We start from the raw sequence: 24,600 nt of genomic DNA, 5'->3' as shown, positions 1-24,600 counted from the left end.
CAAAAGATGACTGGGGTAGAGGACTGGGCAAAAGATGACTGGGGTAGAGGACTGGGCTAAAGATGACTGGGGTAGAGGACTGGGGTAGATGACTGGGGTAGAGGACTGGGCTAAAGATGACTGGGGTAGATGACTGGGGTAGAGGACTGGGGTAGAGGACTGGACTAAAGATGACTGAGGTAGAGGACTGGGCTAAAGATGACTGGGGTAGAGGAGTGGGGTAGAGGACTGGGGTAGAGGCCTGGGGTAGAGGACTGGGCTAAATATGACTGGGGTAGAGGACTGGGCTAAAGATGACTGGGGTATAGGACTGGGCAAAAGATGACTGGGGTAGAGGACTGGGCTAAAGATGACTGGGGTAGAACACTGGGGTAGATGACTGGGGTAGAGGACTGGGGTTGAGGACATGGGTAGAGCACTGGGCTAAAGATGACTGGGGTAGAACACTGGGGTAGATGACTGGGGTAGAGGACTGGGGTAGAGGACATGGGTAGAGCACTGGGCTAAAGATGACTGGGGTAGAGGACTGGGGTAGAGGACTGGGCTAAAGATGACTGGGGTAGAGGACTAGGGGTAGAGGACTGGGGTAAAGATGACTGGGGTAGAGGACTGGGCTAAAGTTGACTGGGGTAGAGGACTGGGGTAGAGGACTGGGGTAGAGGACTGGGCTAAAGATGACCGGGGTAGAGGACTGGGGTAGAGGACTGGGGTAGGGACTAAGCCAGGGTAAAAGGCAGAGTTTGGGTTTAGACTGGGACTGAGCCAGGGGTATTGCTCTGGGATATAAGACTGGGGCTGAGCCAGGGGTATTGTTCTGGGATATAAGACTGGGGCTGAGCCAGGGGTATTGTTCTGGGATATAAGACTGGGGCTGAGCCAGGGGTATTGTTCTGGGATATAAGACTGGGGCTGAGCCAGGGGTATTGTTCTGGGATATAAGACTGGGGCTGAGCCAGGGGTATTGTTCTGGGATATAAGACTGGGGCTGAGCCAGGGGTATTGTTCTGGGATATAAGACTGGGGCTGAGCCAGGGGTATTGTTCTGGGAGATAAGACTGGGGCTGAGCCAGGGTATTGTTCTGGGATATAAGACTGGGGCTGAGCCAGGGGTATTGTTCTGGGATATAAGACTGGGGCTGAGCCAGGGGTATTGTTCTGGGAGATAAGACTGGGGCTGAGCCAGGGGTATTGTTCTGGGAGATAAGACTGGGGCTGAGCCAGGGGTATTATTCTGGGATATAAGACTGGGGCTGAGCCAGGGGTATTGTTCTGGGATATAAGACTGGGGCTGAGCCAGGGGTATTCTTCTGGGATATAAGACTGGGGCTGAGCCAGGGGTATTGTTCTGGGATATAAGACTGGGGCTGAGCCAGGGGTATTGTTCTGGGATATAAGACTGGGGCTGAGCCAGGGGTATTGTTCTGGGATATAAGACTGGGGCTGAGCCAGGGGTATTGTTCTGGGATATAAGACTGGGGCTGAGCCAGGGGTATTGTTCTGGGAGATAAGACTGGGGCTGAGCCAGGGGTATTGTTCTGGGATATAAGACTGGGGCTGAGCCAGGGGTATTGTTCTGGGATATAAGACTGGGGCTGAGCCAGGGGTATTGTTCTGGGAGATAAGACTGGGGCTGAGCCAGGGGTATTGTTCTGGGATATAAGACTGGGGCTGAGCCAGGGGTATTGTTCTGGGATATAAGACTGGGGCTGAGCCAGGGGTATTGTTCTGGGAGATAAGACTGGGGCTGAGCCAGGGGTATTGTTCTGGGATATAAGACTGGGGCTGAGCCAGGGGTATTGTTCTGGGATATAAGACTGGGGCTGAGCCAGGGGTATTGTTCTGGGAGATAAGACTGGGGCTGAGCCAGGGGTATTGTTCTGGGATATAAGACTGGGGCTGAGCCAGGGGTATTATTCTGGGATATAAGACTGGGACTGAGCCAGGGGTATTGTTCTGGGATATAAGACTGGGGCTGAGCCAGGGGTATTGTTCTGGGATATAAGACTGGGGCTGAGCCAGGGGTATTATTCTGGGATATAAGACTGGGACTGAGCCAGGGGTATTGTTCTGGGATATAAGACTGAGCCAGGGGTATTGTTCTGGGATATAAGACTGGGACTGAGCCAGGGGTATTGTTCTGGGATATAAGACTGGGACTGAGCCAGGGGTATTGTTCTGGGATATAAGACTGGGACTGAGCCAGGGGTATTGTTCTGGGATATAAGACTGGGACTGAGCCAGGGGTATTGTTCTGGGATATAAGACTGGGGCTGAGCCAGGGGTATTGTTCTGGGATATAAGACTGGGGCTGAGCCAGGGGTATTGTTCTGGGATATAAGACTGGGGCTGAGCCAGGGGTATTGTTCTGGGAGATAAGACTGGGGCTGAGCCAGGGGTATTGTTCTGGGATATAAGACTGGGGCTGAGCCAGGGGTATTGTTCTGGGATATAAGACTGGGGCTGAGCCAGGGGTATTATTCTGGGATATAAGACTGGGACGTTCTCTGGCTACTCTCCAGACTCAGCCATTGATCAGAGAACCTGATTAGCATAAAACGCCTTCTCCCTCACACTGCCCCACAGAGAGTGGAGAGGAGAGGATGAGAGAGCGAAATCAAACAAGAGAGAGTGTTAATTTATCTTCCCTTTTGTACTTTAACTATTTGAACATTGTTACAGCACTATACATATACATAATATGACATTTGAAATGTCTTTATTCTTTTGGAACTTCTGTGAGTGTAATGTTTACTGTTCATTTTTTATTGTTTATTTAACTTTTGTTTATTATCTACTTCACTTGCTTCGGCAAAGTGAACATATGTTTCCCATGACAATAAAGCCCTTTCAATTGAATTGAATTGAACTGAGAGAGAGCGAGTGAGCGAGCGAGAGAGAAGCGATGCCCATAAATTCCACCACAAAGCCCTCACCAACAGAGAGTTTAGCTTGGAGAAGAGTCCCCTCAGCCAGCTGGGTCTGGGGATCTTTGTACAAACAGACCTCACATAGCCCCAGGATAGCAACATAATTACACCCAACCAAATTAGGAGAAAGCTAAAATATTTTGTGACACAAAATAATAATCAACCCAACAGAGCAAACTAGAATGCTATTTGTCCCTAAACAGAGAATACACAGTGGCAGAATACCTGACCACTGTGACTGACCCAAATGTAAGAAAATCCTTGACTATGGACAGGCTCAGTGAGCATAGCCTTGCTGTTGAGAGAGACCTTGGTAGGCAGACCTGGCTCTCAAGAGAAGACAGGCTATGTCCACACTGCCCATGAGAAACGGGCAACCAGTGAAGAACAAACACCATTGTAAATACAACCTATATTTATGTTTATTTATTCTCCCATTCATACTTCAACTAATTGCACATTGTTACAACACTGTACATAGCCAATAATATAACATTTTAAATATCTATATTCTTTTAAAACTTTTGTGGGTGTAATGTTTACTAATGTTTCCCTTGTTTATTTCCATTTTGTTTATTGTCTATTCCATTTGCTTTGACAATGTAAACATGTGTTTCCCATGCCAATAAAGCCCTTTGAATTGAATTGAATTGAGCGAGCGTGACAGAGAGGGAGAGAATGAGAATGAGATGAACTATGTGGGCTGGAGTCTGCAGAAACACTGGAGAGAAATCTGGATCAAATTAGAATAAGGACCAACTAAAGTAGCAGCATCTTGGTGTAGCTTCCTGTTACTATGTCTTATACACTATTCACATGATATCTCCAGATAATAACCCAAGCACTGTCAAACACAGCACATTCATTTTGCAACACTGTGGATCGATAATAGGACAATAAGAGGTTATGGATTTCATAGAGCTATGATAAAACTCCAGATCTCCAGTGTTATTCTAGTACAATGTTGATGACTTAGTCCTGTATTGGAGAAGGTTGTACTGTCAAATCTCTTATCCTGTTGTTAGTCTATCCTCTTGGTTTGAGTACACATATTGAATGTTACTCTGGATAGAAATGTCTGCTTAAATGTTTAGCATGTATAACATAACCTGACATGTGAGTATCATACGTGCCTAGGCACTATACTGAAATAATGATATATAAAATGTTAACCACGGAAGAGTGAATTAAGAAAATAACATTTATTGCAGTCGTATGCCTTCAAACCAACACATCTTTGCTGCATCATCGTAACACCTTACTGTGGAGAAATGCTGAATGTGACATACTTTCCTCCCACTAACTCAACCAGTGAGTTTACAGAGTGACATTCAACTGACTGAAACGTTCTAGTAATCTTGCACAGTTTTAGTTTCTTTGTTTTTCAAAATTCCTCTGAGGATGTTGAGCAGTCAGATGACTACAGGTTCCTCTGAGGATGGCGAGCAGTCAGATGACTACAGGTTCCTCTGAGGATGTTGAGCAGTCAGATGACTACAGGTTCCTCTGAGGATGTTGAGCAGTCAGATGACTACAGGTTCCTCTGAGGATGTTGAGCAGTCAGATGACTACAGGTTCTTCTGAGGATGTTGAGCAGTCAGATGACTACAGGTTCCTCTGAGGATGTTGAGCAGTCAGATGACTACAGATTCCTCTGAGGATGTTGAGCAGTCAGATGACTACAGATTCCTCTGAGGATGTTGAGCAGTCAGATGACTACAGGTTCCCCTGAGGATGGCGAGCAGTCAGATGACTACAGGTTCCCCTGAGGATGTTGAGCAGTCAGATGACTACAGGTTCCTCTGAGGATGGCGAGCAGTCAGATGACTACAGGTTCCTCTGAGGATGTTGAGCAGTCAGATGACTACAGGTTCCTCTGAGGATGTTGAGCAGTCAGATGACTACAGGTTCCTCTGAGGATGTTGAGCAGTCAGATGACTACAGGTTCCCCTGAGGATGTTGAGCAGTCAGATGACTACAGATTCCTCTGAGGATGTTGAGCAGTCAGATGACTACAGGTTCCTCTGAGGATGTTGAGCAGTCAGATGACTACAGGTTCCTCTGAGGATGTTGAGCAGTCAGATGACTACAGATTCCTCTGAGGATGTTGAGCAGTCAGATGACTACAGGTTCCTCTGAGGATGTTGAGCAGTCAGATGACTACAGGTTCCTCTGAGGATGTTGAGCAGTCAGATGACTACAGGTTCCCCTGAGGATGTTGAGCAGTCAGATGACTACAGGTTCCTCTGAGGATGTTGAGCAGTCAGATGACTACAGGTTCCTCTGAGGATGTTGAGCAGTCAGATGACTACAGGTTTCTCTGAGGATGTTGAGCAGTCAGATGACTACAGGTTCCCCTGAGGATGTTGAGCAGTCAGATGACTACAGGTTCCTCTGAGGATGTTGAGCAGTCAGATGACTACAGGTTCCTCTGAGGATGTTGAGCAGTCAGATGACTACAGGTTCCTCTGAGGATGTTGAGCAGTCAGATGACTACAGGTTCCTCTGAGGATGTTGAGCAGTCAGATGACTACAGGTTCCTCTGAGGATGTTGAGCAGTCAGATGACTACAGGTTCCTCTGAGGATGTTGAGCAGTCAGATGACTACAGGTTCCCCTGAGGATGTTGAGCAGTCAGATGACTAAAGCACAACCTCAGTAAAATAGTACCTCCCATCTAATTTCAAAGAATATCTGCTAATCACAAAGACAAAGACACACACACGCACACGCACACACACACACACACACACACACACACACACACACACACACACACACACACACACACACACACACACACACACACACACACACACACACACACCCCCAGCTGTAGTGTTACCACCTGGTGGGGTTCTCTCTCTAACGGGAGGGTCAGTCAGACACAGCAGAGTCACGCTCTGTGTGTGCGTTTGTGTGTGTGTCATCAGTCACCACCATAACTTTATCCAACCCTGAGGACAGGTTTAACCCCTTATTTTCACAGATTTTGTCACTGTAGTACACTGTCACAACGGTTGTCTTTCCATGATGTTTGTTAATGGAAATGCATTCCATCCCAATGCGTGATATTCCTTTCCTAAAGGTGGAAGTCCCTGGAAGTCAATGTAAACCCTCCCCCTGCGGCCAGAGGGACTCATTGTCATTGTGTTGTTAGCCAGATGAGCTGAGACATTGTGACATGGGTCAATGTGTGACGTTAGCCGTTACAGCATCAATGTTGACACACACACATCCTTCCTCTACGTCCTTTTCCTCTGATCACCAGGATTCATCTGTCCATCACTACCTTCAACCGATAGGAAGTCGAACAGAAGGACAAGATAGTCACTTCCTGTTTCCCCTCGGGTGTTTAGGTTTTAGGTGACATCCCTCTATCTTTCTCTACTCCATCCCCCTCTCCCTCCCTCCATCCTCTCTTCCCTCCATCCTTATGCAAAACACATGTTCATTTTGACATCTTTCTAACTGAACTCAAACATATGGGAAAAGCCTGAATGATGAGGTCTGAGACTGTGTGTGTGTGTGTGTGTGTGTGTGTGTGTGTGTGTGTGTGTGTGTGTGCTACTGTGCTTCCTAACAAAGCCTCCCCTCTGTATGACTTTGTATAGTACAGTACAGTACGTTATGGTATAATACAGTACGTTATGGTATAATACAGTACGTTATGGTATAATACAGTATGTTATGGTATAATACAGTATGGTATGGTATAATACAGTATGTAATGGTATAATACAGTACGTTATGGTATAATACAGTATGTTATGGTATAATACAGTATGTTATGGTATAATACAGTATGTTATGGTATAATACAGTATGGTATAGTACAGTATGGTATAGTACAATATGTTATGGTATAGTACAGTATGGTATGTTATAGTACAGTATGTTATGTTATAGTACAGTATGTTATGGTATAATACAGTATGTTATGTTATAGTACAGTATGTTATGGTATAATACAGTATGTTATGGTATAATACAGTATGTTATGGTATAATACAGTATGTTTTGGTATAGTACAGTATGTTATGGTATAGTACAGTATGGTATGGTATAATACAGTATGGTATAGTACAGTATGGTATAGTACAGTATGTTATGGTATAATACAGTATGTTATGGTATAGTACATACAGTATGTTATGGTATCGTACAGTATGGTATGGTATAATACAGTATGGTATAGTACAGTATGTTATGGTATAATACAGTATGTTATGGTATATTACAGTATGTTATGGTATAGTACATACAGTATGTTATGGTATCGTACAGTATGGTATGGTATAATACAGTATGTTATGGTATAATACAGTATGTTATGGTATAGTACATACAGTATGTTATGGTATAGTACAGTATGTTATGGTATAATACAGTATGTTATGGTATAATACAGTATGTTATGGTACAGTACAGTATGGTATGGTATAATACAGTATGTTATGGTATAATACAGTATGTTATGGTATAATACAGTATGGTATAATACAGTATGTTATGGTATAATACAGTATGGTATAATACAGTATGTTATGGTATAATACATTATGTTATGGTATAATACATTATGGTATAATACAGTATGTTATGGTATAATACAGTATGGTATAATACAGTATGTTATGGTATAATACAGTATATTATGGTATAATACAGTATGTTTTGGTATAATACAGTATGTTATGGTATAATACAGTATGTTATGGTATAATACATTATGGTATAATACAGTATGTTATGGTATAATACAGTATGGTATAATACAGTATGTTATGGTATAATACAGTATGGTATAATACAGTATGTTATGGTATAATACAGTATGTTATGGTATAATACAGTATGGTATAGTACAGTATGTTATGGTATAATACAGTATGGTATGGTATAAAACAGTATGTTATGGTATAATACAGTATGTTATGGTATAATACAGAATGTTATGGTATAATACAGTATGTTATGGTATAATACAGTATGGTATAGTACAGTATGTTATGGTATAATACAGTATGGTATGGTATAATACAGTATGGTATGGTATAATACAGTATGTCATTGTATAATACAGTATGGTATAATACAGTATGTTATGGTATAATACAGTATGTCATGGTATATTACAGTATGGTATAGTACAGTATGTTATGGTATAATACAGTATGTCATGGTATATTACAGTATGGTATAGTACAGTATGTTATGGTATGGTATAATTTTTATTTATTTATTTTTTATTTCACCTTTATTTAACCAGGTAGGCAAGTTGAGAACAAGTTCTCATTTACAATTGCGACCTGGCCAAGATAAAGCAAAGCAGTTCGAGAGATACAACAACACAGAGTTACACATGGAGTAAAATAAACATACAGTCAATAATACAGTATAAACAAGTCTATATACAATGTGAGCAAATGAGGTGAGAAGGGAGGTAAAGGCAAAAAAAGGCCATGGTGGCAAAGTAAATACAATATAGCAAGTAAAACACTGGAATGGTAGTTTTGCAATGGAAGAATGTGCAAAGTAGAAATAAAAATAATGGGGTGCAAAGGAGCAAAATAAATAAATTAATTAAATACAGTTGGGAAAGAGGTAGTTGTTTGGGCTAAATTATAGGTGGGCTATGTACAGGTGCAGTAATCTGTAAGATGCTCTGACAGTTGGTGCTTAAAGCTAGTGAGGGAGATAAGTGTTTCCAGTTTCAGAGATTTTTGTAGTTCGTTCCAGTCATTGGCAGCAGAGAACTGGAAGGAGAGGCGGCCAAAGAAAGAATTGGTTTTGGGGGTGACTAGAGAGATATACCTGCTGGAGCGTGTGCTACAGGTGGGAGATGCTATGGTGACCAGCGAGCTGAGATAAGGGGGGACTTTACCTAGCAGGGTCTTGTAGATGACATGGAGCCAGTGGGTTTGGCGACGAGTATGAAGCGAGGGCCAGCCAACGAGAGCGTACAGGTCGCAATGGTGGGTAGTATATGGGGCTTTGGTGACAAAACGGATTGCACTGTGATAGACTGCATCCAATTAGTTGAGTAGGGTATTGGAGGCTATTTTGTAAATGACATCGCCAAAGTCGAGGATTGGTAGGATGGTCAGTTTTACAAGGGTATGTTTGGCAGCATGAGTGAAGGATGCTTTCTTGCGAAATAGGAAGCCAATTCTAGATTTAACATGTTTGATATGGGTCTGGAAGGAGAGATTACAGTCTAACCAGACACCTAAGTATTTGTAGTTGTCCACGTATTCTAAGTCAGAGCTGTCCAGAGTAGTGATGTTGGACAGGCGGGTAGGTGCAGGTAGCGATCGGTTGGAGAGCATGCATTTAGTTTTACTTGTATTTAAGAGCAATTGGAGGCCACGGAAGGAGAGTTGTATGGCATTGAAGCTTGCCTGGAGGGTTGTTAACACAGTGTCCAAAGAAGGGCCGGAAGTATACAGAATGGTGTCGTCTGCGTAGAGGTGGATCGGGGACTCACCAGCAGCAAGAGCGACCTCATTGATGTATACAGAGAAGAGAGTCGGTCCAACAATTGAACCCTGTGGCACCCCCATAGAGACTGCCAGAGGTCCGGACAGCAGACCCTCCGATTTGACACACTGAACTCTATCAGATAAGTAGTTGGTGAACCAGGCGGGGCAATCATTTGAGAAACCAAGGCTGTCGAGTCTGCCGATGAGGATGTGGTGGTTGACAGTCGAAAGCCTTGGCCAGATCAATGAATACGGCTGCACAGTAATGTTTCTTATCGATGGCGGTTAAGATATCGTTTAGGACCTTGAGCGTGGCTGAGGTGCACCCATGACCAGCTCTGAAACCAGATTGCATAGCAGAGAAGGTATGGTGAGATTCAAAATGGTCGGTAATCTGTTTGTTGACTTGGCTTTCGAAGACCTTAGAAAGGCATGGTAGGATAGATATAGGTCTGTAGCAGTTTGGGTCAAGAGTGTCCCCCCCTTTGAAGAGGGGGATGACCGCAGCTGCTTTCCAATCTTTGGGAATCTCAGACGACACGAAAGAGAGGTTGAACAGGCTAGTAATAGGGGTGGCAACAATTTCGGCAGATAATTTTAGAAAGAAAGGGTCCAGATTGTCTAGCCCGGCTGATTTGTAGGGTCCAGATTTTTCAGCTCTTTCAGAACATCAGCTGAATGGATTTGGGAGAAGGAGAAATGGGGAAGGCTTGGGCGAGTTGCTGTTGGGGGTGCAGTGCTGTTGACCGGGGTAGTAGTAGCCAGGTGGAAAGCATGGCCAGCCGTAGAAAAATGCTTATTGAAATTCTCAATTATGGTGGATTTATCAGTGGTGACAGTGTTTCCTATCTTCAGTGCAGTGGGCAGCTGGGAGGAGGTGTTCTTATTCTCCATGGACTTTACAGTGTCCCAGAACTTTTTTGAGTTAGTGTTGCAGGAAGCAAATTTCTGCTTGAAAAAGCTAGCCTTGGCTTTTCTAACTGCCTGTGTATAACGGTTTCTAGCTCCCCTGAACAGCTGCATATCACGGGGGCTGTTCGATGCTAATGCAGAACGCCATAGGATGTTGTTGTGTTGGTTAAGGGCAGTCAGGTCTGGGGAGAACCAAGGGCTATATCTGTTCCTGGTTCTAAATTTCTTGAATGGGGCATGTTTATTTAAGATGGTTAGGAAGGCATTTAAAAAAAATATCCAGTCATCCTCTACTGACGGGATGAGATCAATATCCTTCCAGGATACCCCGGCCAGGTCGATTAGAAAGGCCTGCTCGCTGAAGTGTTTCAGGGAGCGTTTTACAGTGATGAGTGGAGGTCGTTTGACCACTGACCCATTACGGATGCAGGCAATGAGGCAGTGATCGCTGAGATCTTGGTTGAAGACAGCAGAGGTGTATTTAGAGGGGAAGTTGGTTAGGATGATATCTATGAGGGTGCCCGTGTTTAAGGCTTTGGGGGGGTACCTGGTAGGTTCATTGAGGGCATCAAGTTTAGATTGTAGGATGGCTGGGGTGTTAAGCATGTTCCAGTTTAGGTCGCCTAGCAGCACGAGCTCTGAAGATAGATGGGGGGCAATCAGTTCACATATGGTGTCCAGAGCACAGCTGGGGGCAGAGGGTGGTCTATAGCAGGCGGCAACGGTGAGAGACTTGTTTTTAGAGAGGTGGATTTTTAAAAGTAGAAGTTCAAATTGTTTGTGTACAGACCTGGATAGTAGGACAGAACTCTGCAGGCTATCTTTGCAGTAGATTGCAACACCGCCCCCTTTGGCAGTTCTATCTTGTCTGAAAATGTTGTAATTTGGAATTAAAATTTCAGAATTTTTGGTGGTCTTCCTAAACCAGGATTCAGACACAGCTAGAACATCCGGGTTGGCAGAGTGTGCTAAAGCAGTGAATAGAACAAACTTAGGGAGGAGGCTTCTAATGTTAACATGCATGAAACCAAGGCTATTACGGTTACAGAAGTCATCAAAAGAGAGCGCCTGGGGAATAGGAGTGGAGCTAGGCACTGCAGGGCCTGGGTTCACCTCTACATCGCCAGAGGAACACAGGAGGAGAAGAATAAGGGTACGGCTAAAAGCAATAAGAATTGGTCATCTAGAACGTCTGGAACAGAGAGTAAAAGGAGGTTTCTGGGGGCGATAAAATAGCATCAAGGTATAATGTACAGACAAAGGTATGGTAGGATGTGAATACAGTGGAGGTAAACCTAGGTATTGAGTGATGAAGAGAGAGATATTGTCTCTAGAAACATCATTGAAACCAGGAGATGTCATTGCATGTGTGGGTGGTGGAACTAATAAATTGGATAAGGTATAGTGAGCAGGACTAGAGGCTCTACAGTGAAATAAGCCAATAAACACTAACCAGAACAGCAATGGACAAGACATATTGATATTAAGGAGAGGCATCCTTAGTCGAGTGATCAAAAGAGTCCAGTGAGTGGAGTGGTTGGTTTGGGGGTCACGGCGATTTAGACAGCTTGCCAGGACATCGGTAGCAAGCTAGCATAGGATGGAGGTCTGTTGTTAACCACCTCTTGCGTTCCGTCAGTAGATTAGTGGGGTTCCGTGTGGTAGAGGGGATTAGTCCAAATCACACAACAACAAAAATAAAATAAAAACAATAGATATAGTTATAGAGGCCCAAGAAGAAACATAATAATAATAAAAACTAAATAAATTGTCCGATTGTCTATTCTGAGAGCAGCCGGTAAGACAGCTAACGGTTAGCTAACGGTTAGCAGGCCGCAGTAGGCTGTTCAGGTAACGTCGCGACGGAGGAGCCAGCCGGATCTCCTTCGGGTAGATAACGTCGGCAGTCCAGTTGTGAAGGCCCGGTGGGGCTCCGTGTAGGCAGTAAAACGGGTCCGGATAGGTGACTGCAGCCCAGGAGTGATTGACAGAGCTCAGGAGTGATTGACGGAGCTGGCTAGCTCCGGAGTAATTGATGTTTGCTCCGGAATCGACGAGAGCAGATAGACACACGGATAGCAGCTAGCTAGCTGTGAGATCCGGGAATGAATGTCCAGAGAGCAGTTGAAATCCAAGGACATGGAGAGAAAAAATGGTCCGGTATGTTCCGTTCCGAGCCGCGCTGGGCCGTACAAAACTGGCGATAGATTTTCGAGCTAAAGGATATAGCTGATGATCACAAACCGTGGTTAGCTGAATACTAACGATTTGCCAGTAAAGAAGCTAACTAGCTTCTGAACTAGCTTCTGATTAGCTTCTAGCTAGCTCCTGGCTAGCTTCTGGTTAGTTTCTGGCTAGCTTCTTGGAGTTTCTGGCTAGCTTCTGGCTAGCTTCTTGGAGGATTGCAGATTTGAGGTAAATAATACTTATTTATAAATATAAATTGGTGAGGCGGGTTTCAGGAGAGTGTTTTGAAGATGAGTTAATAAAAATAAAATGTATGTGAAAAAAAGTTGTAAATATAGGACAAATAGGACAAAAGACGTCTGAACTGCTATGCCATCTCGGGCAAAAAAAGATAATACATAATAATACAGTATGTTATGGTATAATACAGTATGGTATGGTATAATACAGTATGTTATGGTATAATACAGTATGGTATGGTATAGTACAGTATGGTATGGTATAATACAGTATGGTGTGGTATAATACAGTATGGTATGGTATAGTACAGTATGTTATGGTATAATACAGTATGGTATGGTATAATACAGTATGTTATGGTATAATACAGTATGGTATGGTATAATACAGTATGTTATGGTATAATACAGTATGGTATAATAAAGTATGTTATGGTATAATACAGTATGTTATGATATAATACAGTATGGTATAATACAGTATGTAATACAGTATGTTATGGTATAATACAGTATGGTATAATACAGTATGTTATGGTATAATGTATGTATGCTATGGGGCGGCAGCGTAGCCTAGTGGTTAGAGTGTTGGACTAGTAACCGGAAGGTTGTGAGTTCAAAACCCCCGAGCTGACAAGGTACAAATCTGTCGTTCTGCCCCTGAACAGGCAGTTAACCCACTGTTCCCAGGCCATCATTGAAAATAAGAATATGTTCTTAACTGACTTGCCTGGTTAAATAAAGGTAAAAAATAAATAAAAATAAAAATAAATAAATACAGTATGCTATGGTATAGTACAGTATGTTATGGTATAATACAGTATGTTATGGTATAATACAGTATGTTATAGTTCGATTCTTACTCATTCTTGTGCAGACGGAGGGTCATCTCCTCTCCCTCAGCTGTGATGAGGACCTCTGCCTCAGGCGGGTGCTGCTCGGGAGAAAATCAGAGAAATAGTATAATATCTCAGTAGCATTATATCTAACATTAGAAACTGGGTGGTTCGAGCCCTGAATGCTGATTGACTGACAGCCGTGGTATATCAGACCATATCCCATAAAACATGTATTTTTACTGCTCTAATTACATTGGTAACCAGTTTATAATAGCAAAAAGGCCCTTCGGGGGTTTGTGGTATATGGCCAATATACCACAGCTAAGGGCACTCAGGTACTCTGCAATGCGTCGAGCGTAAGATACCCTTAGTTGTGGTATATTGGCCATATACCACACACGCTCAGGCCTTATTGCTTAAATATATCTAGCATTATATCTAACATATCTCTCTAACATTATATCTCTCTAACATTATATCTAACATATCTGTCTAACATTATATCTCTCTAACATTATATCTCTCTAGCTTTATATCTCTCTAACATTATATCTCTCTAGCATTATATCTCTCTAATATTATATCTCTCTCTAATATTATATCTCTCTAATATTATATCTCTCTAACATTATATCTCTCTAGCATTATATCTCTCTAATATTATATCTCTCTCTAATATTATATCTCTCTAATATTATATATCTCTAATATTATCTCTCTAACATTATATCTCTCTAATATTATATCTCTCTCTAATATTATATTTCTCTAATATTATATCTCTCTAATATTATATCTCTCTAACATTATATCTCTCTAGCATTATATCTCTCTAGCATTATATCTCTCTAATATTATATCTCTCTAATATTATATCTCTCTCTAATATTATCTCTCTAATATTATATCTCTCTCTAATATTATATCTCTCTAATATTATATCTCTCTAATATTATCTCTCTAGCATTATATCTCTCTAACATTACATATCTCTTACATGTAACGTGTGAAATTTGTTGAGCTATTTTAGAGGACAACCATGTATGTCTCTCTGAGTTAGTAGAGAATGTCAGTGATAAGATTGGATCTCACCTTCTCTCCATGGACGGACCTCCTGTGTCTTGCAGGCTGCAGCCAGTGTGGATATGTAATCTCATAGCTCTCTAGGTGTTCTATCCTGTGGTTGTTCTCCTGAGGGCTCCATCTCTGCTCCTCTACACACAGGAATTACAACCATGTCAATAAAGGGGGCAGTAGGAGATTTTAATATGACGTCTCCTGATAAAATATAATAAAACAAGCTTGTGTAGTCCTTGCAAAATAGAATGAAATGCATATTTATATGTCAAATGCTCTGTAAAACAACAGTGAAATGTTTACTTACGGGCCCTTCCCAACAATGCAGAGAGAAAGAAAATAACGAAATAATAGAAAAATAAAGCACATAATAATAATAAATACACAATGAGTAACGATAACTTGGCTATGAACACGGGGTACCAGTACAAAGTGGATGTGCAGGGGTACGAGGTCATTGAGATACATATAACTAGGAATAGAGTGACAGATAAACTTCAACAGCAGCAGCAGCGTATGTGATGACTTCAAAAACTTCATGAAAAAAAGGGTCAATGCCGATAGTCCGGGTAGCTTTTTGGTTAAAGGTGCAATATGCAGAAATAGCTCTGCAATTTCCTAGTTGCTAAAATTCAAATAGTTCTCTTAATTTCAGTTAATGTGAAAAAAAACAAGAGAATCATTGTACCATCTAAAATAATGTGAAATATTTTTTCAATAACCAAAAATAATGTATTTTCAGCTGTTTGAAGCTGGTGTACAGAACCAGAAGAAAAAGACCAAAAAAATCAACTTAAGAATGATAAGCGTATAGATAGCGCACATAGAACCGCTTCTTAGACTTGCTTTCAATGCAAATAATAGATCTATAACTAAGATTTCTATGCGAATTTGGACGGGTCGCCCAAAAAATGACAATGCAGCTTTAACTATTTAACTAAGTAGTTAGCGGTCTAATGGCTTGGGGGTAGAAGCTGTTTAGGGTCCTGTTGGTTTCAAACTTGGTGCGTCGGTACCGCTTGCCGTACAGTATCAGAAAGAACAGTCTATGACTTGGGTGGCTGGAGTCTTTAACTACTTGTAGGGACTTCCTCTGGCATCCCCTGCTATAGAGGTCCTGGATGGCAGGAAGCTCGCCCCCAGTGATGTACTGGGCTGTACACACTACCCTCTGTAGCAGTTGCCATACCAAGCGGTGATGCATCCGGTCAAGATGCTCTCGATGGCGCAGCTGTAGAACTTTTTGAGGATCTGAAGGCCAATGCCAAATCTTTTTGGCCTCCTTTTTAATTTATTTTTATTTTTTAACCCTAATTTTACCAGATAAATTGACTGCGAACACATTTTCTTTTACAGCAACAACTTGGGGAATAGTTATAGGGGAGAGGAGGGGTGATAAATGAGCCAATTGGAAGATCCTGAAGGGGAAAAGGCGTTGTCGTGCCCTTTTCATGACTGTGTTGGTGTGTGTTGACCATGATAGATCCTCAGTGATATGGACACCGAGAATCTTGAAGGTCTCGACATGCTCCACTACAGCCCTGTTGATGTGAATGGTGGCATGCTAGGCCTTACATTTCCTGTTGTCCATGATCAGCTCTTTTGTTTTGCTCACATCTTGCTCACATTGTTGTTCTGGCACCACACTGGCAGGTCTCTAACCTCCCCCCTATAGGTTGTCTCATTGTCGTTGTTGATCAGGCCTACCACTGTCATGTCATCTGCAAACTTAATGGTGGTGTTGGAGTCGTGTGCGGCCACACAGTCTTGTGTGAACAGGGAATACAGGAGGAGACTAAGCACGCAACCCTGAGGAGCCCCCGTGTTGAGGGTCAGCGTGGCAGATGTGTTGTTGCCGACCCTCACCCCCTGGGGGTGGCCCATCAGAGTGTCCAGGATCCAGTTGCAGATGGAGGTGTTCAGTTCCAGGGTCATTAGCTTAGTGATAAGCTTGGAGGCACTATGGTGTTGAATGCTGAGCTGTAGTCAATGAACAGTAATCTCACATAGGTGTTCCTCTTTTCCAGGTTGGAAAACGCAGTGTGGAATGCAATAGAGATTGCGTAATCTGTGGATCTGTTGGGGTGGTATGTGAATTGGAGTGGGTCCATCTGAGATGATGGTGTTGATGTGACCCAAAGCATTTCATAGCTACAGATGTGAGTACTATGGTTCGATAGTCATTTAGACAGGTTACCTTGGCATTCTTGGGCACAGGGACTACGGTGGTCTGCTTGAAACATGTAGGCATTACAGACTGGGTCAGGGAGAGGTTGAAAATGTCAGTGAATACACTTGCCAGCTGAGTACACGTCCTGGTAATTAGTCTGGCCCTGCGGCCTTGTGAATACCTGTTTAAAGTTCTTACTCACATTGGCCACAGAGAGCATGTTCAGACAGTCGTCCAGAACAGCTAGTGCTCTCATTCATGGCTCAATGTTGCTTGCCTCGAAGTGAGCATAGAATGTATTTAGCTGGTAGGCTTGAGTCACTGGGAAGCTCGTGGCTGGGTTTCCCTTTGTAATCCATGATAGTTTGCAAGCCCTGCCACATCCGACGAGCGTCAGAGCTTAGTCCTGTATTGATGCTTTTCCTGTTTGATGATTCGTCGGAGGGCTTAGCAGGATTTTTAAAATAAGCGTCCAGATTAGTGTCCCGCTCCTTGAAAGCGCCTTTAGCTCAGTGTGGATGTTGCCTTTAATCCATGGCTTCTGGTTGGGATATATACGTACAGTCACTGTGGGAACAATGTTGTTGATGCACTTATTAATGAAGCCGGTGACTGATGCAGTAAACTCCTCAATGCCATTGGATGAATCGCAGAACATATTCCAGTCTGCGCTCGCGAATAGTCTTGTAGCTTTAGCATCTGCTTCATTGGACCACTTCCATATTGAGCGTGTCAGCGAAACTTCCTGTTCGAGGTTTTGCTTGGAAGCAGGAATCAGGAGGATAAACTTATGGTCAGATTTGCCTAAAGGAGGGCGAGGGAGAGCTATGTACGCATTTCTGTGTGGAGTAAAGATGATCTAGAGTTGCATATGGGACATGTTGGTAGATATTAGCTAAAACAGATTTCAGTATTTCTGTCATTAAAATCACAGGCCACTCGGAGCATCGCCTCTGGATGAGCATGTTCTTGTTTGCTTATGGCCCTATAGAGTTCCACAGTATGAGTCATAATACCCATAAAACCTAGCGGTAAAACAAGGAAATGGTCCTATCATTTTTTCACACCACATTTTAGAAACACTTAAAATAAGGGATGTTTGGTGTAGGCTTACCCTGGTGTGACGTTTTGATAACCCTGTAAATCTGTCTAGGACAAGGTGACTTATCAATATATTCGCCTGTATTTACCCCCCCAAAATTAAATGCAAACTAGCTCCTAATGTGGCTATCATAAAGAATTACACATACCATGATGATCTGGATGACACTGTTGAATCGCGGCAAAGGTAAGAATCTCTGGATTAACAATCCAATGCAAGCTAAATTTAGTAATGAATAAATTGGCAACATTTCTTTAAATTGACAATTCTGTGACCAGTCTTGTGCAAGTTTTAAATTGACAAAATACATGTTAGCAAAGGCAGCAGCTAGATATGATGTGCAGGAGCTTGTAGGGATTTGTAGTTTTGCATGATGTCTAATTTGATGCTAATTAGCATTTTAGAATCCGAGAGTAAATAAAGACAAATATATTGATGAAAGTCACCTTGTCCGAGAGAGATTTAAATGGTTATCAAAACGTCCGGCCAGGTAAGTCTACACAAAACACAGCCAGTATTTCTAAAATTCCCTATGGGAAAAATGAATGGTGGAAAATAACGGCTGGAAGCATTTCCCTGTTTGACTGCTAGGTTTTATGGGTATTATGACACCTCCTCTGTGGGGCTCTATACAGCTCGTTGAGTACAGTCTCGGATTGTTGTGGTAAATACACAGCATGAAAAATATAACCTGAACAAAAATATAAATGCATGTAGCGTTTTGGTCCCATGTTTTATGAGCTGAAATAAAAGTTCCCCAAAATTCAATACACACAAAAAGTTTATTTCTCTTACATTTTGTGCACAAATTTGTTTACATTACTGCTCGTGAGCATTTATCCGTTGCCAAGATAATCCAGCCACCTGACAGGTGTGGCATATCAAGAAACTGATTAAAAAGCCTGATCATCACACAGGTGCACTTTGTGCTGGGGACAATAAAAAGACACTCTAAAATGTGTAGTTTAATCACACAATACCACAGATATTTCAAGTTTTGAGGGAGCGTGAAATTGGCATGCTAACTGCAGGAATTTCCACCAGAGTTGTTGCAAGAGAATTGAATGTTAATTTCTCGACCATAAGCTGCCTCCAACATCATTTTAGAGAATTTGTCAGTCCGTCCAACAGGCCTCACAACCACAGACCACGTGTATATGGCATAGTGTGGGCGAGCAGTTTGCTGATGTCAACATTGTGAACAGAGTGCAGTGGCGGTGGGGTTATTGTATGAGCATGCATAAACTATGGACAAGGAACCCAATTGCATTTTATCTATTGGCAATTTGAATGCACAGAGATACCGTGATGAGATCCTGAGTCTCAGTGTCGTGCCAGTGATCCATCAGTTACCTCATGTTTCAGCATGATAATGCATGGCCCCATGTCGACACTTCCTGGAAGTGGAAATGTCCCAGTTCTTCCATTGCCTGCATACTCACCAGACATGTCACAATTTGAGCATGTTTGGGATGCTCTGGATTGACGTGTACCACAGCACGTTCCAGTTCTCGTCAATATCCAGCAACTTCAGACAGCCACTGAAGAGGAGTGGGACATCATTCCACAGGCCACAATCAACAGCCTGATCAACTCTATGTGAAGGAGATGTGTTGCGCTGCATGAGGCATATGGTGATTACACCAGGTACTGACTGGATTTCTGATCCACGCCAACCTTCTTTTTTAAAAGGTATCTGTGAACAACCGATGCATATCTGTATTCCCAGTAATGTGAAATCCCAGGAATTGAGCCCAAACAATTTAATTTCAATTGACTGATCTTTGAATCTTTGAAATTGTTGGATGTTGCGTTTATATTTGTGTTCAGTATAGATGAAAACTCACTTGGTAAATAGTATGAGGTAAAAAAAGGTGCACTTTCTACAGGTAGCCAACAGGACGTTCTGTACTTGACCATATATAAAACTGACGTCAGTACATTCTTTGAGAAGTTGTCAAAATAATAGACTGCACTAGGAAACGTGCGTATGTTATGAATTAATAAGAACATTCCCAATAGCCTATTCTAAGAAAGACGAAATAAGACTTGAAACACCAGTGAGGCCAGGCTGAGTGAACTAACATTATGCACAGATCATTAAATACTTATCAGCCATCCAGAAAAATTACATTTCCATGCATTAACTTACTGATTATTGTAAGGAATAAACAGACTTACCGGCAGCAGCGTTTTGGTCGGATACAAAAGACCCAATACAGCATATAACGACAATCAAATACAGACTCAGACGGGAATATACAGAACTCAGATGAAATCGGGTTAACCGTTCTCCCGGACTCATGCTAAAATAAAGCGTTAGAATTTAAACCGGACAATGTAATCACTAACACAAATCGATACAAAAAAATGCATATGCAAAGGACAAATAATAGCTGCCTGTCGACATATCCTATGCGGTGGCTAAATGTGTTGACGACAATAATAGTCTATTGCTCCGTCTGCTCGGGTTGCATCCACAGAGGCAGAGCTCATCTTTTCTGTTTCTCCCTTTCACTTTCGGACACTCCCATTTACACTACGACTAACCGGTCGTGTTTGCGCTCGACTGAGACGCTCCAACGATTTCTGCGAGCCTATCGGTTTTGAAAACGGTTGAAGACTAGATATTGTTTAACGGTAGCCCTAACACCTATGCGTTAGCATATACAAAAATAATAAAGGATCTTCTATTTGTCACACATTCTGTGTCATATGATAGGCGAATGTGAATGTTCAGAACTACAGAACGTGTCATGGCAATACTATAAAACATTTATACCAAAAGATTAATTCTGTCACACAGCTCAGCCTATGTCCTAAAAGCACCCTATTCCCTATATAGTGCACTGCTTTTGACCAGGGCCCATATGGCCATGGGCACCCTGGGTGAGTCATTGTTAGCACACAGGTGGTTTCTTGGCAGAGAGACAGGTAGTGTACAGTACAGCATGCAATGCCCATGCTGGGGTTGGCACCATGTCTGTGCAGGGATGGTAGTGGAGGGCAATCTGAATGCTGTAGGCCAACTGTAACAGCGTTGTGTATGATGATACTGGACCTGAGAAACTTAGGTTTCATCTTGTTTTTGCTCTGTCCCACCAAAAGCATTAACATGGCCAACTAGTACACATTTATCAGCCACTGTAAACCAGGGTGTGTTGAACATGTCACAGTCAGGTGGAGGTGGTTTGAGTATGTCTGATAACATTACAAGTGTCTAGTGTGTGATAATATTAGACGTTTCTAGTGTCTGATAACATTACAAGTGTCTAGTGTGTGATAACATCAGACGTTTCTAGTGTCTGATAACATTAGAAGTGTCTAGTGTGTGATAACATTAGACGTGTCTAGTGTGTGATAACATTAGACGTTTCTAGTGTGTGATAACATTAGACGTGTCTAGTGTGTGATAACATTAGACGTTTCTAGTGTGTGATAACATTAGACGTTTCTAGTGTGTGATAACATTAGACGTTTCTAGTGTGTGATAACATTAGACGTGTCTAGTATGTGATAACATTAGACGTGTCTAGTGTGTGATAATATTAGAAGTGTCTAGTGTGTGATAATATTAGAAGTGTCTAGTGTGTGATAACATTAGACGTGTCTAGTGTCTGATAATATTAGAAGTGTCTAGTGTACAGTGGCACACAGCCCAGAGTGTGCTTCACTCTTCTAAAAGGAACCCTGGCACAGAAACACCAGTCATTTATTGGTCAGCTATTGATTTCTATGTGATTCCGTTAAAAGCCACCGCGCGCAGGCACACACTGAAACCTGCTGGGACATCATGGAAACACAGGAGGAAACATTAATATTCAAAGACTACGGAATTGTCCTTCGTGAATTGAAATGGTGTGATTTGATATTCAGTTCACACCCACAAGGAAGATTAAGTGACCAAAAGCAGCTGAAAATAGAGGAGCCAGAGATGATCAGGCATGCTTCTCAGTGAGACATATGATCAGGCATGCTTCTCAGTGAGACACGAGACATATGATCAGACATGCTTCTCAGTGAGACACGAGACATATGATCAGACATGCTTCTCAATGAGACATGAGACATATGATCAGACATGCTTCTCAGTGAGACAAGATCAGGCATGCTTCTCAGTGAGACATGAGACATATGATCAGACATGCTTCTCAGTGATACATGAGACATATGATCAGACATGCTTCTCAGTGAGACATGAGACATATGATCAGACATGCTTCTCAGTGAGACATGAGACATATGATCAGACATGCTTCTCAGTGAGACATATGATCAGGCATGCTTCTCAGTGAGACATATGATCAGGCATGCTTCTCAGTGAGACATATGATCAGGCATGCTTCTCAGTGAGACATATGATCAGACATGCTTCTCAGTGAGACACGAGACATATGATCAGACATGCTTCTCAGTGAGACACGAGACATATGATCAGACATGCTTCTCAATGAGACATGAGACATATGATCAGACATGCTTCTCAGTGAGACAAGATCAGGCATGCTTCTCAGTGAGACATGAGACATATGATCAGACATGCTTCTCAGTGATACATGAGACATATGATCAGACATGCTTCTCAGTGAGACATGAGACATATGATCAGACATGCTTCTCAGTGAGACATGAGACATATGATCAGACATGCTTCTCAGTGAGACATATGATCAGACATGCTTCTCAGTGAGACATGAGACATATGATCAGACATGCTTCTCAGTGAGACATGAGACATATGATCAGGCATGCTTCTCAGTGAGACATATGATCAGGCATGCTTCTCAGTGAGACATATGATCAGGCATGCTTCTCAGTGAGACATATGATCAGGCATGCTTCTCAGTGAGACATATGATCAGGCATGCTTCTCAGTGAGACACGAGACATATGATCAGACATGCTTCTCAGTGAGACATATGATCAGACATGCTTCTCAGTGAGACACGAGACATATGATCAGACATGCTTCTCAATGAGACATGAGACATATGATCAGACATGCTTCTCAGTGAGACATATGATCAGGCATGCTTCTCAGTGAGACACGAGACATATGATCAGACATGCTTCTCAATGAGACATGAGACATATGATCAGACATGCTTCTCAATGAGACATGAGACATATGATCAGACATGCTTCTCAGTGAGACATATGATCAGACATGCTTCTCAGTGAGACATGAGACATATGATCAGAGATGATTCTCAGTGAGACATGAGACATATGATCAGACATGCTTCTCAGTGAGACATGAGACATATGATCAGGCATGCTTCTCAGTGAGACATGAGACATATGATCAGACATGCTTCTCAGTGAGACATATTATCAGGCATGCTTCTCAGTGAGACATGAGACATATTATCAGGCATGCTTCTCAGTGAGACATATGATCAGACATGCTTCTCAGTGGGACAAGTGAGAGGAGACCGGAGCTAGAGGTGATCAGACATGCTTCTCAGTGAGACATATGATCAGGCATGCTTCTCAGTGAGACATGAGACATATGATCAGACATGCTTCTCAGTGATACATGAGACATATGATCAGACATGCTTCTCAGTGAGACATGAGACATATGATCAGACATGCTTCTCAGTGAGACATATTATCAGGCATGCTTCTCAGTGAGACATGAGACATATGATCAGGCATGCTTCTCAGTGAGACATATGATCAGGCATGCTTCTCAGTGAGACATATTATCAGGCATGCTTCTCAGTGAGACATGAAACATATGATCAGACATGCTTCTCAGTGAGACATTATCAGGCATGCTTCTCAGTGAGACATGAGACATATGATCAGGCATGCTTCTCAGTGAGACATATGATCAGGCATGCTTCTCAGTGAGACATGAGACATATGATCAGACATGCTTCTCAGTGAGACATTATCAGGCATGCTTCTCAGTGAGACATGAGACATATGATCAGGCATGCTTCTCAGTGAGACATATGATCAGACATGCTTCTCAGTGGGACAAGTGAGAGGAGACCGGAGCCAGAGGTGATCAGACATGCTTCTCAGTGGGACAAGTGAGAGGAGACCGGAGCCAGAGGTGATCAGACATGCTTCTCAGTGGGACAAGTGAGAGGAGACCGGAGCCAGAGGTGATCAGACATGTTTCTCAGTGGGACAAGTGAGAGGAGACCGGAGCCAGAGGTGATCAGATATGCTTCTCAGTGAGACAAGTGAGAGGAGACCGGAGCCAGAGGTGATCAGACATGCTTCTCAGTGGGACAAGTGAGAGGAGACCGGAGCCAGAGGTGATCAGACATGTTTCTCAGTGGGACAAGTGAGAGGAGACCGGAGCCAGAGGTGATCAGACATGTTTCTCAGTGGGACAAGTGAGAGGAGACCGGAGCCAGAGGTGATCAGACATGTTTCTCAGTGGGACAAGTGAGAGGAGACCGGAGCCAGAGGTGATCAGACATGTTTCTCAGTGAGACAAGTGAGAGGAGACCGGAGCCAGAGGTGATCAGACATGTTTCTCAGTGAGACAAGTGAGAGGAGACCGGAGCCAGAGGTGATCAGACATGTTTCTCAGTGGGACAAGTGAGAGGAGACCGGAGCCAGAGGTGATCAGACATGTTTCTCAGTGAGACAAGTGAGAGGAGACCGGAGCCAGAGGTGATCAGACATGTTTCTCAGTGG

At 42.7% G+C, this 24,600-nt stretch overlaps 1 protein-coding gene across 2 annotated transcripts in view; it reads right to left on the bottom strand.

Moving 5' to 3' along the window:
• The window catches only part of LOC118384062 (disintegrin and metalloproteinase domain-containing protein 19-like), a 67,979-nt gene extending 47,250 nt beyond the window's left edge, over positions 1-20,729 (bottom strand). Inside the window, exons 1-3 of one of the 2 annotated variants that reach the window (XM_052515217.1) lie at positions 20,119-20,729; positions 14,681-14,802; positions 13,613-13,683 (exon numbers count right to left, since the gene is read on the bottom strand). In XM_052515217.1, coding sequence (XP_052371177.1) covers positions 13,613-13,683; positions 14,681-14,802; positions 20,119-20,242 — 317 coding nt within the window. In that variant the 5' untranslated portion in view covers positions 20,243-20,729. The remainder of the gene's footprint in view (positions 1-13,612; positions 13,684-14,680; positions 14,803-20,118) is intronic. The other variant, XM_052515216.1, reaches the window with a different exon arrangement.
• Positions 20,730-24,600: the final 3,871 nt, after the last annotated feature.

The sequence above is a fragment of the Oncorhynchus keta genome, chromosome 4, assembly GCF_023373465.1.
Source record: "Oncorhynchus keta strain PuntledgeMale-10-30-2019 chromosome 4, Oket_V2, whole genome shotgun sequence".
Taxonomy (NCBI): Eukaryota; Metazoa; Chordata; class Actinopteri; order Salmoniformes; family Salmonidae; genus Oncorhynchus; species Oncorhynchus keta.
The sequence above is the reverse complement of the archived record's forward strand: the minus strand, read 5'-3'. Positions and strand labels throughout refer to the sequence as shown.